The sequence below is a fragment of the Phoenix dactylifera genome, chromosome 11 (assembly GCF_009389715.1).
Source record: "Phoenix dactylifera cultivar Barhee BC4 chromosome 11, palm_55x_up_171113_PBpolish2nd_filt_p, whole genome shotgun sequence".
NCBI lineage: Eukaryota > Viridiplantae > Streptophyta > Magnoliopsida > Arecales > Arecaceae > Phoenix > Phoenix dactylifera.
This window is the reverse complement of record NC_052402.1, coordinates 25,640,380-25,654,017: the sequence shown is the minus strand read 5'-3', so window position 1 is coordinate 25,654,017 and position 13,638 is coordinate 25,640,380. Positions and strand designations below refer to the sequence as shown.

Sequence of the window (13,638 nt, the reverse complement as noted above, 5' to 3'; positions counted from 1 at the left end):
TTTTCTGATGACCATTTATCTCTGTAACAAATTTTCTAGCAGATTTTTAGAATTATAAAGGGACATTTTGTGCAATTGTTATATTTTATTACGGGTATTTTGGTCAAAAAAATAGCTTCCCAATCAGACGTAAATATGCTTTTCCGAAAAGCTCCAAAATGGAGCTTCTTCTAAGAAGTTGGTTTTAGCTTTCTGGATAGAACAACTTTCCAAAATTTTTACCAAACATCCCTATTTCATCTAAAAGTACTTTTAGAAAGCCAGAAAGTGTTTTTTGGCCCTCCATAAACTTTCGGAAACGGAGCCTCAATCAAGTTCATGAAACCCAACCATTCATATAAGGATTCAACTTTAAGAAATCATAGAAATATAATAATCAACTCAAAAACTTTCAATCCTTGTTTCCAGCATGTACAGGCTAATTTGGTGCTATTTATCTGTCACCCAAAATCAGACACCTTGCCAAAAACTGAATAATGCTGCCATTGACGAATAGAACGTAGTAACCATCATATTCTCAAATGATTCAAGCAACAAAACCCCAAATCAACCATCCTAACAATCAGCCTCGACATCTTCATAGAACTTGGCCAAACAATATTGTGCTTGGATGAATGTCTTAAACCCTGTTATTTCTTTTTCCAATACAAGTCAAACTGAAAAATTGGCAACTTTCTGCTTGGGTTTCCTCCTGTTCGCAAAGTCAATAGGGCTAGAGACAAAATGTTGAACATGCAACTTGTTTGAAAAGATACATGCAACCTCAAAGAAGACAAACACAATAAGAGGCAGTTAAAATGATGAAATTTCTCTTCCAAAACTGGGAGGCAGATATGTATATCATCGAAGGAAATATTACTGCACCTCCTCCTGCAACCTGGACCAGAGAGTCTCGAAATGAATAATCCTTTGCAGCTGCGGCCCGTGGGCTTGCAGGCCCAAAATGGATAATTTAGATTCGGGTTAGGTTGAATTAGGATGTTGGATAAATGATCCAAAATTAATTCAAAAAATAACAGATTGGGCCGGACAGGTCGGGCCGAGATTCAGTAAATCCAAATCCAAATCGGAAAATAAAATGGGTTCAATTTGAGATCCCAACCCGACCCATTGGTCCTTAAAAATGGATCGGATCGGATATAAACGGATCGGATCGGGTTTAAACGGGTCGGATCGGGCCATGGATCAACTCGACCCATTTGTAGCCTTATCAACATCCACTCCCAGCGTGTGAATGTGTTAGGCAATTTTTAAAATATAAATTTTAAAATATAATTTTAATTTGTATTGAATGATATAATTGCTAAATAATGATGGCCATTCTTGTTACGTAATAGTCATTTTTATATAAAACATAAAATATAGAACCTTTCTTCAAAACCAGTTTTATGATTGTTTTATTATTTACTAAGAAAAAGGGTAGGAAGCCTCTATCCAATTTATATTTATCCAGGCTCAGGTAACGGGATACAATATTGATTAGATATTCATTTTAGCAATATTCTTTTTTAAATATATTTTTAAAGCAAAAATCAAACGCATCCTTAGCCGATAATGTAAAATGAAAAGAAACCTATCTCACCGGGAACCCACTTCCGCACGCCACCATTCACATAAGCCCTACCACCATACATCCTTGGGTTCGATTTCGGGTCACATTGCCATTTTGTTTTCGCTTGGTTCTTCCGGAATCAAGGAGAACGATAGCAGAACTGAGCGCCAATGTCTGGCTTCAGGAATCAGGATAGAAGAGCCAAGCTGGTAACGAAAGCAGGACATGGTGCTAGCTTCTCTCCCTTTCTCCTCCCCTTCTCCTCCCCCCACTTCACTTGTCCCAAGAATACCACCACTACCTACAATCCCCACCTCCTCCCCTCCCTCCTCCTCCTCCTCCTCGCTCTCCAGGCGAACAACGATAACCCTTCTCGCCTCCTCCCTCGCCTTTCCTTCCCTCTACTCTTCACCGCTCTTCGCGGGGGCTGATGAGAAGGACGAACCCCAGCGAGACGAGGAGCGGGTCGTCCAACTCTTCCAGGTCCTCTTCTCCCTCTCCTCTCTTTCTCTCTCACAAGACCCAAATGACACCCGCTTCATTAGGAATCAGGAGGCATCGCCTTCGGTGGTCTTTATCAAAGATTTGGAGCTACGAGGCGCTGCGACCTCAGCGAAACCCCCGGCGGTAGAGGAATTGGGGGAAGATGATGAAGAATTGAGGGATGCCAAGGTCGAAGGTACGGGCTCCGGGTTCGTGTGGGACAAGACTGGCCACATCGTAAGAGCGCTCAGATTCTCATACGTTAAAGTTTAATTGCCTTCATCGAAATTATTTTAGATCTTTTTGGGTGAACTTAGGTGACAAATTATCATGTGGTGGCGAAACTGGCTACCGATAAATCCGGCTTACACCGCTGCAAGGTTTGGCTACTATTATTGCTATTTTGATTTTGTTGATTGAAATTACAAACCTGTTTTAATGTTGGTTTCAGGTTTATTTTGAAGACTTTAAAGGCAATACCTTTTCCAAGGAAGGAAAGATTGTTGGATTCGATCCTGCTTATGATCTTGCTGTTCTGAAGGTTCGCATTTTCGCATTTTTGCTGTTGATGTTTCTTCACCAGTTCCTGCCAGAGAATTAGTCTCGGAATATATATTAATTCAATAGAAACATATATTTGTGTAATGGTTGCAGGTTGATGTTGAGGGAGACAAATTAAGACCGGTGCCTATTGGTACATCACATGATCTACGAGTGGGACAGAGCTGTTTTGCCATTGGGAATCCGTATGGGTATGAGCACACTCTAACTACTGGGGTAAGCCTTTCCTTGATACATATAACTTCTATGTCATTCCAAGTATCCTGGCCAGCCACCTCTCTTGAAAGATTTTTAAAGAATTTTGTTTTTGACTTTCTTGGAACTTTGTTTAATATTAACGTATAAGACTAACAGATGATTCAAGCATGTGATCTTTTAGGATATTGGTGGCTATGGTATTGGTTAAAGCTTTAAAGTCTTGGGAGCAATCAACATATGTCAGTTAGTGACTATTGTAAGTGATTGCAGGTTGTGAGTGGTTTGGGTAGGGAAATACCATCACCAAATGGAAGGCCAATTCGAGGAGCTATACAGACAGATGCTGCTATCAATGCTGGTAACATTCTCAATTTTATATCTCGATTCTAGAGTTTTCTAATTGTTTTGTTTGTAGATATGCAGAAAAATTTAAATACAACATAGCTTACACCTGAATATGACAGTGATTTACATAGCGGTGGCATGTCAAGTGTGGCATAATAGCAAATGGTTCTCATGTTATAGTTCATCACTAATGTTGAAAACATTGGGATCATCTCTTGTAATTGAACTGTTTCCTTTATTTTAATGTGATCTTTTGGAGTGGAAACACCTATCCGTTGATGAATAACGTGAACAGGTTGCATTCCATTGGCAGATATATAACTTCCTGGTTTCTTTTTGGATGGTGCTCTTATCTTCTTCAGCACATTTTCTTCTAAATCCAGGTGTTTATTTAGTGTTGGGATCTGTTTGCATATGCTCAATCAAATGTCACTTTTCATTTTACACCTATCTGGTATTTGGAACTTTGCACAAGGAGAGTGTACTTACCTCCTGTCCACTTGCACCTCGCATGCTGGACCACCCAGAAATAGGTCTGACTATATATCTAAGCACACTGACTTGTGCAGTGTCTTGAGGCTATTGATGATGGCTTTAGTATCATGGCATGAAGTATGAGGTGAGCCCATGGTTAAGATAAAACTTATATCTCTATTGTACTCAAGATCAAAGCAAGCCAAGAACTTCACTGTCTGTTCCCTTGCTTAGCTGAATCGAAAAGTATATTTGGAACTTTTTCCACAATTTGATAGAGAATTTCTCCCGAGCAACTTATAGATAACCTTTTGTTGATGCTTTTGAGCTTACTTCACGGTATGTACCTCATAATAATGCCCATGAAGCTCATCAAATTTTATTTTTAGCATCAGCGATTGCTTTCCAATACTCGAAGGCCGCATATCCCTAAGTAGAATTCTATGAAATTTTACTATAGCCCAGATATGTATCAGAAATGCTAAAGGATTATTTTACATTTAAAATCTGGAGGATTTTTAAAATCATTCATCCATTTGATGTCAGTGGACTTAGATTCTGTAGAGTGATTGAGCAACATTGTTGTGCTATCTTCAATCTCCTGGTCATTTCGATGAATGTACCCTCTATCATGAGAAAGATTCTTTCTTTCCAGCTGCAACACTTTGTTAACAATACACCATAGGTCAAAGACCAACTTTCACAACCCTCAGTGTGAAATTTCACTTGCCGCTCAAAATGTTACTTCTAATGCATACAACAACAATGAAAACGGCTTCAAACTTAAAAATGTTCTTGATTCTTGTGAAAGAGGGTTTTGCTGTCTCTCTGTTGTTGCTTTTCCTTATAGGTTCAGTATCACATATGTGCAACCAAAAAATGATTGCAACCTGTGAAAGAAACTCCAACCAAATTGACCCTACTGCAAGAACAACATTTGCAATCTCTTCTTTAAAGCCACAAAGAGTTTTTTCCCCTCATGATAGAGTTTTTTTCTTATAATAAAGTAGATAAAGAATGACAAGAGAACAAGGGTGTGAGCGAGGACTAGAGCAAGCTGGCTAGGTGTGGAGAAGCTGGTGGCTGGCATGGGAACTTTACTGTCAAGGATCTAAGGTAGACTTAGTTAAGCAGTAGTCCACCTTCTCAGCTTTATAGATGAGGTCATAGTGCAGATCGCCTGATGAAGTATAATGGCTCATGATTATTGTTGGAGAATGGTTTCCTACAAGAAGAGAAATTCTGCTAGTGGCCAAAGTAGATTTACTTGATGTCTCCCGTCTATCTACCGTGGTAACCTGTTCCTTTCTCTGCTGAATTCTTTGAAAATTTGGCATAACCTGTCTCCCGTCTATCTACCGTGGTAACCTTAAGATCTCTGTAGGATGTGGGAAGGACACAACAAATTGGTGTATAAAAATGGTTTGAACTTTGAAGTGCATATGTTATGGAGGAATCGGTCAATCCAACTCCCACTCCAAGATTTACCAAAGGAAAAAGTCATGTATCTCCAAGGCATGGCCAACTTATTGAAGAAAATTTGCTGCTCTCTCTCAATCTTTGACAAGATGAGGACCTGTTTGTTACCTCGTCCTCAGCTGAATGTTGATTGAGGAGATCCTAGGCAAGAAGGTTTCCAAGGTGGCAGTTGCCATGGGTCTTGCTTGCTTTACTTGGGAGCATAAAGCTTGGACCACCCATGAGTTATCTGAAAGATCCTTCCTCATCTCATACCTATTCATAACCAAACTATTTTTGGTCCTTTTGATGAGGATGAGTATGTTTAAGTTGTTACCCCTTGGTCTCCTTAAATGTGAGCCTGCCCTATTGGTCTTAGATACCATATTGGGCTTGTTTTGAAGATTTGCATGTGTTGTGCTAGCACTATGAGGTGGCCGCAAATTGGTTGCTAGTTTTAGATCACTTCGTAGAGCTAGTCATAAATGTGCTATGGGGTTTGATCTCTTGAGAGGACCCTGAATTTGGTTGGTACTCAATGAAGCTGGTCGCTAATCATTGGATATTGGAGACTCCACCAAGCACTCTAGTCCTTCCCTTGCTGATCTATATGAGGATTGGGATCCTCAGCAAGAATTAGGGGGGGCATTGGGTTGGTTTAGGTGAAAGTGACAACCTTTGTCAAGTCTCCAAGGGCTTGAACTGAAAATGACTTGATCGACTAGCTTGACTTGAACTAGATGTACAGTCAACCTGGCTGACCTAGATTCGCCTTGCTAACTTGTTCAAGGCCTAATCTCATTTAATCTGAAGTTTTATAACATAGGTAGAATGATTGGGCTGTTCATTTAAGACCTTTTTGCATCTCTAAAAAGTAAAAGGCTATTTTGTTTCCTATAATCATACAGAAGGATAACTAAACTAAGACTAAATATTAGAAAAGAATGGAAGAGCTAAAAGCTAGAAATAGGAACTAGCTACTAGGCAAGGTTTGAAGTATTGACGTATGGGACTATATTGGTCATGTACAAGCATGGTATGTACTGCAATACACCCTCCTATCTACTCGTGGCTTGCCTATAGAGGATGGTATGACGTGCAGTACGTGTTTGAAATATTATTAATACCTGAATTTTAAAGAAATGTAGGCAAAGAAAACTAGGTAAATTAGATTTAATTATTTTTGTAGAAATAATGAAACAACTATTAACACATGCAAATCAATAATAAGAAAAACAAAGAAAGAAAGTAGTCATTAATTGGAAAAACAAAGAAAGAAAGTAGAATGCCTAACCTGGGTAGAAGGCGTTGCTTGCTACCTTAAGAACTCTATCACCCGCTCATGATCCAAGAGGATCTTCAGACTCGATGTGGACCATTTTGGCTACTTCAAGTGGGGTTGGACAGGTCAAGAGTGAGATCTACCATATTGGAAAGCTGAGTCGTAGGCCAAACTTCCGGAAGCTATAACTTGGTCGTACGATGCTTGATTGAGATGATCTTTTTTTTCTGAAATTTGGTATCTTTTCAAGATCTACAACTTTGGGGCAACGTCCTAGAAGGTTGAATCGGGCCGAAATTCCGTCGTTTAGCCTCCAAAACAGGCTATCAAACTGAAAGTTTCTTCTTCGGATGATACTTGGACCGAGTGTAGCTATCTATTCGAGAAGAATTAAGAAGAGCGACAGAAGACAGAGTTGATGTAAAGTCGAGATCTACTTCCTCAAAATTTTTAGATTTTTTTTTCTAGAGATGTTTATTATAGAAAAAAGAGTCCTACTAGGATGAAGAAGAGGAATCCGATCCAAATTATGTTAGGGTAGACCTCACATTATAAATAGAGGCTATGTACCTCATGTTTTTGAAGAATTAATGAAAAAAAAGATGTAAAGCCTCACTTTCGAGATTTCTCCTTTTTTTGGTTATCTTCCGAGAGATTCGAGTTGAGCGGGTTGAAGAAAATCTTTCTTCTTTCCGATTGGATCAAGTTGGTATCAAAGCTTTGGTCTTTTATATCTGTAGGGCCCTCTGTTCATGGTCCAGATGCATAAGCAATACAAGCAATTAGGAGAAGGACTATCCGTACTTTAAGTATATCGAAGGACAAAGGTGAGTATGACTGCTAGTTTTTTCTTGATGGATGATGATGAGATAAAGGAACATCTTATACAACTAGTGGAGAAGATTGCCCAACTCATCGAGATCGTCTCGAGATTGGCAATTCCTTAAAATGAGATAGAATTTGTTGTAAAAGTAAATATTTCAATTTTTGTTTTCTGTATATTAGATCCATAATGGATTGAGATGGAGATCCATATTGGATGGCCCAACTATGTGCTGTTCAATAGCTGCCTTTCATACTGCAAGCTAACTCCTTGATATATATGTTGCATCTATTCTTTTGCAATGTGAGCTCGATGTCCCTAAATTGCCTTAAAAGTGAAGCACAAGATGAATTTTCTTCAAGGATTTCTTATGCTTACTTTTGTGAATGCAGATCCATTATATATTAAAACATATGCTACAATATCCTTTGCTAACATCTCTTAATGATACATATGCAGGAAACTCTGGTGGGCCTTTGATCGATTCTTATGGCCATGTTATTGGAGTTAACACAGCTACATTCACCCGTAAAGGTACTTTTCTTTTTTAACATATCATGCTAATTTAAGCTAAACATGCAGCGCTATAGAGATGTACCAAATTGGACATGATATGATTCATGCCTAACAAAATCTCATGTCTGCTGAGACAAACTTTGTCCGCACATGTAATTCTTCACTTAAATACAGTACCAGCTATTCTTATCCTCCATATGCATCCTTTTGCACTCGAAATATAGGAGATTTATATTCCTGAATAAGCAAAACAAAGTTGAACAGAATGCAAGAAAAGTAATAATCATCAGCAAATAGCATTCTGCTCCAATAATGATGAACAAATGCTCCATCAATTAAAGAATCCTTTGTTGCTCTGAGGCTAGAGAGCATGTTAACACATTACTTTGAGTATATGCAACATTGAGAAGAGGGGGATTTAAAGGGTCAAAATAAATAGTTCTGCATAATCTGCTAACTTTCATGGCTGCATCTTTCGATTGGCAACGCATGATATGACATTGAAGGTTCTCATTTCATGACTGTTGAGCTTAAACCTTTCCAAGACGAGTTATTACTCTTCTGGCTAAAGCTCTTCCAAATGGTAGATTTTCATGTCAGAATGGTAGAAGGCTTTTATTACCTCAAGATGATGCTGAGAATCTTTCAGGTTCTATTTTGTCATCTAGAAAAATGACACTCTTTTTAGTGACAAAGAAGTAGAAACAATTGTAACCAGTTGCTTTTTTGACTCTAATTCTCCTTCAAAAAGTTGGCAGGTTATTTTACACGAAACTCTTTTGTTGTCGATTGCTTCAAGTAACATTCCTTCCTATTTATATACACCAAAAATAAAGCTGGAATTCAACCCAGTATAATAAATGACCAACAATGTTGTATCAACCAACAATATTATATCTACCAACGATTTAATTAATCATTTGTGTCTTGACACTTGGAAGGCTCATGATTAGTCACTTATCACTCATACAAGAGGCCACATTTGGGTGATTGATTGTTGAATTAACTATCTAACAGAAGGTATTAAGAAGGGAGTTGTTCATGCAGGAAACTACCCGCAACCATCAAGGAGAGAGTTACCAAGACATGAAACCACCTAAAAGATGGTAGTTATTGTTGGAAATAACTACCAATCTGCAATACAAGAATTGGAAGAAGGTTTTGTTTGCTTACTCTCACACACTCCATACATATGAACATTTGACTACCTTGACATGTACAAGGCTTTTACACCTTATGTACTACGATGAGTGTTGAGAGGATCCCACATCCCTAACCTGGTCCAAAGCTCTCCAATGTGATGTTTCATTCCATCTTGGAGGAGATCAACTGAGTGTCCAGAGAATTTTGCATCCTTAACCCTTATTGGCTTATCCAGTTCTCCCATATGAAGTCCCATTCCACCTTGGGGAACATCGACCATGGTGTGCTCAATTAATTCATTATTTGTATTCCAAATAGTGTATCGTCCTTTGCATATCTCATCATTTGCGAATTATTACATTTTATCCTATTTTCTTCTGTCTCATTTTACTGAAAATTTCAAGTCCTTACTCCAATGGCATCAAAGTTGTTCTCCTCGATTGATCATATCTATCTGATCAACCTGATTGATATGACATGCATACGATTTCTCCATAGGTTTGTCTTTTTTGGATTTTTTTTTTTTGGCACACTTGGGGTGATATAGTCAAATAGTTGTGTTAAAGAACACTGGGAGCTAAAATGTAAGATGGACGGGACTTTTCAAGGGAATAACCATGTTAAAAACACAGTGAGCATGAAAATCATCCTAACCGAGTTGAATTTTTGTCATTGAGAAAATTATAAGAAAATTTTGATGCTCGTAAAACAAGCCTTGACCAGCTGTTAAGGCCAAGAAGTGGTTGAAACTTCTCAGTAGAGTCACGAATTGACCAAAGGGACAGCACATAACATTGAAATTGGAGACCATGGGATGTTAATGTATCACGTAGCAGATTTCATTTCACAAGATTAGCCAACTAGTGGCTCATGCAATGTAAACATACTTATTGGCTGTCTTTGATGGTCAAGGACGTCGTATGATTATCCAATGCTATCACAAAAGGATCAAATGAGACCAAAAAGATCAATTGGTCCTGGCAAAAAAAACTTGGGGGGGCAATATGCGACTTGGCTTGAAAAGGCCAATAAATCTATGGCAAAATTACTTGGAGGATATCATTCGAATTGACTTGAAAAAGCCAAACAACCAAAGGTAAAAGTTTTTGGGGGGCATTGGTCATGTTGGTTTGGAAAAGCTAATCGATCAAAGAAAAAGATGTATAAGAAGCATGGTTCAAATTAATCGGAAAAGGGTAAGTCACCCAAAATGGCCAATCAATTTAAAATAATTGATCGATCCGAGAAAGCCAATAGGCTGAAATTCATGTTGACCAAGAATAATGGTCATAAATAACCACCTGCCTCAAGTTATGGACATCCCAATTTCTGTTTCGATAGGATATTAGGGGCAGGTGTGCTAATGAAGAAAGAGTAGGGTGGTTAATAATGACTAATAATATCTTTATATGTTTTTGACCATTAAATATGAAAAGCTTCTTGTCGACCGATACCATGATTAACTTATATAAACAATGATCTATAACTGTGATTGACAAGTATCATAAATGAACTATGAGTAGAGACTCATTATCATGGTTAATAGGTATGATCTATCTACTCAAAATAATGCCTATTATCATGGTCAATAAGTATGATTGATCAATTTAAAGTTATGGCCTATATTTGCTTGGTCGATTTTAAAAATTATGATCTATATCATAGTTAATAGCCATGGTTCATGGGCTATATATAATGACAAACACTATAGTCAAAATATATGATTGATCACTCATGTATGACAGCCAATTATAGTGGTTGATCCAGGATTTCTTATTCTTGAATATTCATTGAGCCAAGAGCGGCAAATGTTTATATCGAAAATAATACGGAATTCAACCAACTATACTACCAACAGTATTGTATTGGCCAATGATTTAATTAATCACTTGCATCTTGACACTTGGAAGGCTCATGATTGACCACTTCACTCATACAATAGGTCACTTTGGGTGGTTGATTGCTAGAATGAACTTTCGATGAGGAGTTATTAGGATAATAGTAAATTATTCATGCAGGATTCCGTTGACACTCACCAAGGATGGAGTTACAAAGACGAGAAACCACCTTAAAAATGGTAGTTACAGCTGAAAATAATTATCAATCTATTGCATAAGAAAAGGAAGAAGGCTTCAGTTGCTTATTCTCACACTCACTTTGTACACGTGGACATTTGACATTTTGGCATGGCAAAGCTTCCAAAAAAGTTTTCGTCATCGGCCCGAATCGGGCAGTATGAGGCGTACCATACCGTACCAGTTCGGGTACCAGTACGTAGTACGGAAGGCATACCAACACTCGGTATGCCGAAGTGATCTTACTGTACTATACCGATATAGTGCTAGTGTGGCACTGGTGCAGGATTTGGTACCAAGATGGCGGACCTTGCTTGTCGAAGTGATCTTACTATACTATACCGATATAGTGCTAGTGTGGCACTGGTGCAGGGCTGGTACCAAGATGGCGGACCTTGCTTCCCACATCTCTCCTATGTACCACCATGAACATTGAGAGGATCTTGCATCCCTAAACTTGGTCTAATGTTCTTTAACAAAGAGTTTCATTCCACTTTGGAGGAGATCGATTGAGCATCGAGAGGGTTCGACATCCTTGACCCTTATCGACTTAGCCAGTTCCCCAATGTGAAAGTCCCATTCCACCTTAGAGGATATTAGTCATTGTGTACTCAAAATAATTCATTGTTTTGTATTCTAAACCAAGATTCGCCCTACTGGGCCAAACCGATATGGTATGGTATAGATATTAGTCATAGTGTACTCAAATAATTCATTGTTTTGTATTTTAAACCAAGGTTCTTCATACCGGGCCGAACCGGTCGGTATGGGGTGTGCCGTATCGGTTCAGTACTGGTACATAGTACGGAAGGTGTACCAACACTCGATATCGTTTTATATTGACGTAGTGATAGTGTAGCATTGGTACTGGGTTTGGTTACCAAAATGGCAAACTTTATTCTAAATTGTGTATCTTCAATTTCTTTGCACATATCATCATTTGTGAGTTATTAAATTTTATCCTATTCTTTTCTTTATATCTTATTTTATTGGAAATTTTAAGTCCTTTTTCCAAGGGCACTAACCGGCTTTTCTTGATCAGCCATATCTATTTAATCAACCTGATTGATCTGGCATGCCCATGACCCTTGATCTATCAATTTCGTACTTTCAGGAAACAATATCAATATGTATTCAGGTTCAAAGTTTAAGCCAGTATTCTCAATTTATTAATTTGGAACACATGAAATATCACAAACTATTGCTCTGTTTGTAAGAAACATGAAGGATCTGTTGGTTTCGTTTGACAACATTGTTTCATGTCATCCTTTCAATTGCTTTGAGAAACTTTGCACATGATTAGTTCATGAAGTTATTATTCTTCCTATCAAATGGGTCTGGATTGCAGGGACTGGAATATCATCTGGTGTCAACTTTGCAATTCCAATCGATGCTGTTGTACGGACAGTTCCTTACTTGATAGTATATGGAACTTCTGTTAGCAATAGGTTTTGACTTCTTTGTGTTCTATGTCATCAGATTCAATTTTTTCATGCTTTTCCACAGCTTATATTCAGTGTCAATATATAGTGTCATTAACAGTGTTGCGTGATTGTAGTATTGTTGAATTAATCATATAGTTGGTTTATGCATTAAATTTCATACAGATTAAAACAAATAAGTATACAATGCTCATGTTTAAGTAGGCCAGCCACTTTCAAAGCCATTAATGCTTCTGGTCATGTTCCAAGTGTGATGGAAACTTTCTGAAAGTGAAGAAAACATAACTCAGCTATGAGGGCCATGTAATGATTTTGATAAAAATAAGGACGAACTTGTAACTCGCCATAACTTCTTCTCTATTGCTTTCTTATAAAGAACCTTGGAGGGAAATCACAGTTGAAACTAATGTTTTTTTCGAGCAGATCAGTGGACTGCAGTGTTGCACATTGCTCATATATTTTATATTTATTCAAGCTGTAGACAGGTTCCAATGTTTGCAAAGAGCAACTCAAACTGCTGCAAACATTTAAATATTCATATGCATAGGCATCAAATTGGTGATCCTTCAAATAACAAAGGGGCTTGACAGAGTTGGTCTTGAGGCCTCCTAATCTAAAGCTTGCTTTTGTTTTTTGATTTTTGCTTCTTTTTTCCTTGCTTCCCTTGTTCATGATGTAAATCTACTCATTTTTGCTTCGCTTGTGCTCCTGATTAGGTGCTTTTGTTTCTCTCTTTATTCTCTTTATGAAGTAGGTGTAGCTTGACTCCTTAAAAATAGAAAGAGGAAGCAAATTTTACCATGGCCATTTCACTGCTCGAGCAATGGTAGACAAGTTCAGAAGGGAACCAAATACAAAACTGAAAAAGATGCTTTTCTTTGGGCACCAACTAGATGACTTGATGGATGAAAGTAGGGAAAGGATGCTTTTCATAATTATGTTGTAAACACAAGGCTTTATGGAAGAAGAATTGTAGAGGAATTTTTTTAATAGCTTTGAACGGCTTTACTGGACTACTTGTAGCATTCTTTATTATGCTTATAGTGACCATTTAACATTAAAACTATAGAACATGCAAGTAACATGCTGGATAGACTTATGGGAAGCTTTACTACTTGTTATTGTTCATCCCAATTAAGTGTTATCAGTTGTCAATAGCTTTCCCGAACTTTCCATCTGCCTTCTGGCTCTTCAACTAAACGTTTTATATATACATATATATACATATATGTATATATGTATATATATGTATATATGTATATATGTATATATATGTATATCTATAT

At 37.7% G+C, this 13,638-nt stretch overlaps 1 protein-coding gene across 9 annotated transcripts; it reads left to right on the top strand.

The window, feature by feature from the left end:
* Nucleotides 1-1,675: 1,675 nt before the first annotated feature.
* LOC103721091 (protease Do-like 5, chloroplastic) lies at nucleotides 1,676-13,387 on the top strand. Of its 9 annotated transcripts, none has more exons than XR_003388308.2 (8): nucleotides 1,676-2,272; nucleotides 2,353-2,415; nucleotides 2,487-2,576; nucleotides 2,690-2,812; nucleotides 3,065-3,152; nucleotides 7,636-7,710; nucleotides 8,740-8,850; nucleotides 13,107-13,387. XR_003388308.2 is itself a non-coding variant. In XM_008811137.3 (8 exons), the coding sequence occupies exons 1-8, from the start codon at nucleotides 1,778-1,780 to the stop codon at nucleotides 12,363-12,365; spliced, it is 972 nt and encodes a 323-aa protein (XP_008809359.2). In that variant the 5' UTR covers nucleotides 1,692-1,777; the 3' UTR covers nucleotides 12,366-12,555. The 9 variants fall into 9 exon arrangements, 7 of the variants coding, with proteins under 7 accessions (XP_026665825.2, XP_026665824.2, XP_026665827.2 ...); XR_003388307.2 differs by lacking the exon at nucleotides 13,107-13,387 and adding an exon at nucleotides 12,259-12,555; XM_008811137.3 differs by lacking the exons at nucleotides 8,740-8,850; nucleotides 13,107-13,387 and adding an exon at nucleotides 12,259-12,555 and having other exon boundaries at nucleotides 1,692-2,035; nucleotides 2,105-2,272.
* Nucleotides 13,388-13,638: the final 251 nt, after the last annotated feature.

Bases quoted from the DNA above. Each gene is read 5' to 3' on its own strand.
- LOC103721091 (XM_026810022.2), top strand. From the start codon at position 1,778: ATGGTGCTAGCTTCTCTCCCTTTCTCCTCCCCTTCTCCTCCCCCCACT. The intron at 2,273-2,352 runs GTAAGAGCGCTC...GGGTGAACTTAG, and splicing joins GGGACAAGACTGGCCACATC to GTGACAAATTATCATGTGGT. The intron at 3,153-7,635 runs GTAACATTCTCA...ATACATATGCAG, and splicing joins AGATGCTGCTATCAATGCTG to GAAACTCTGGTGGGCCTTTG.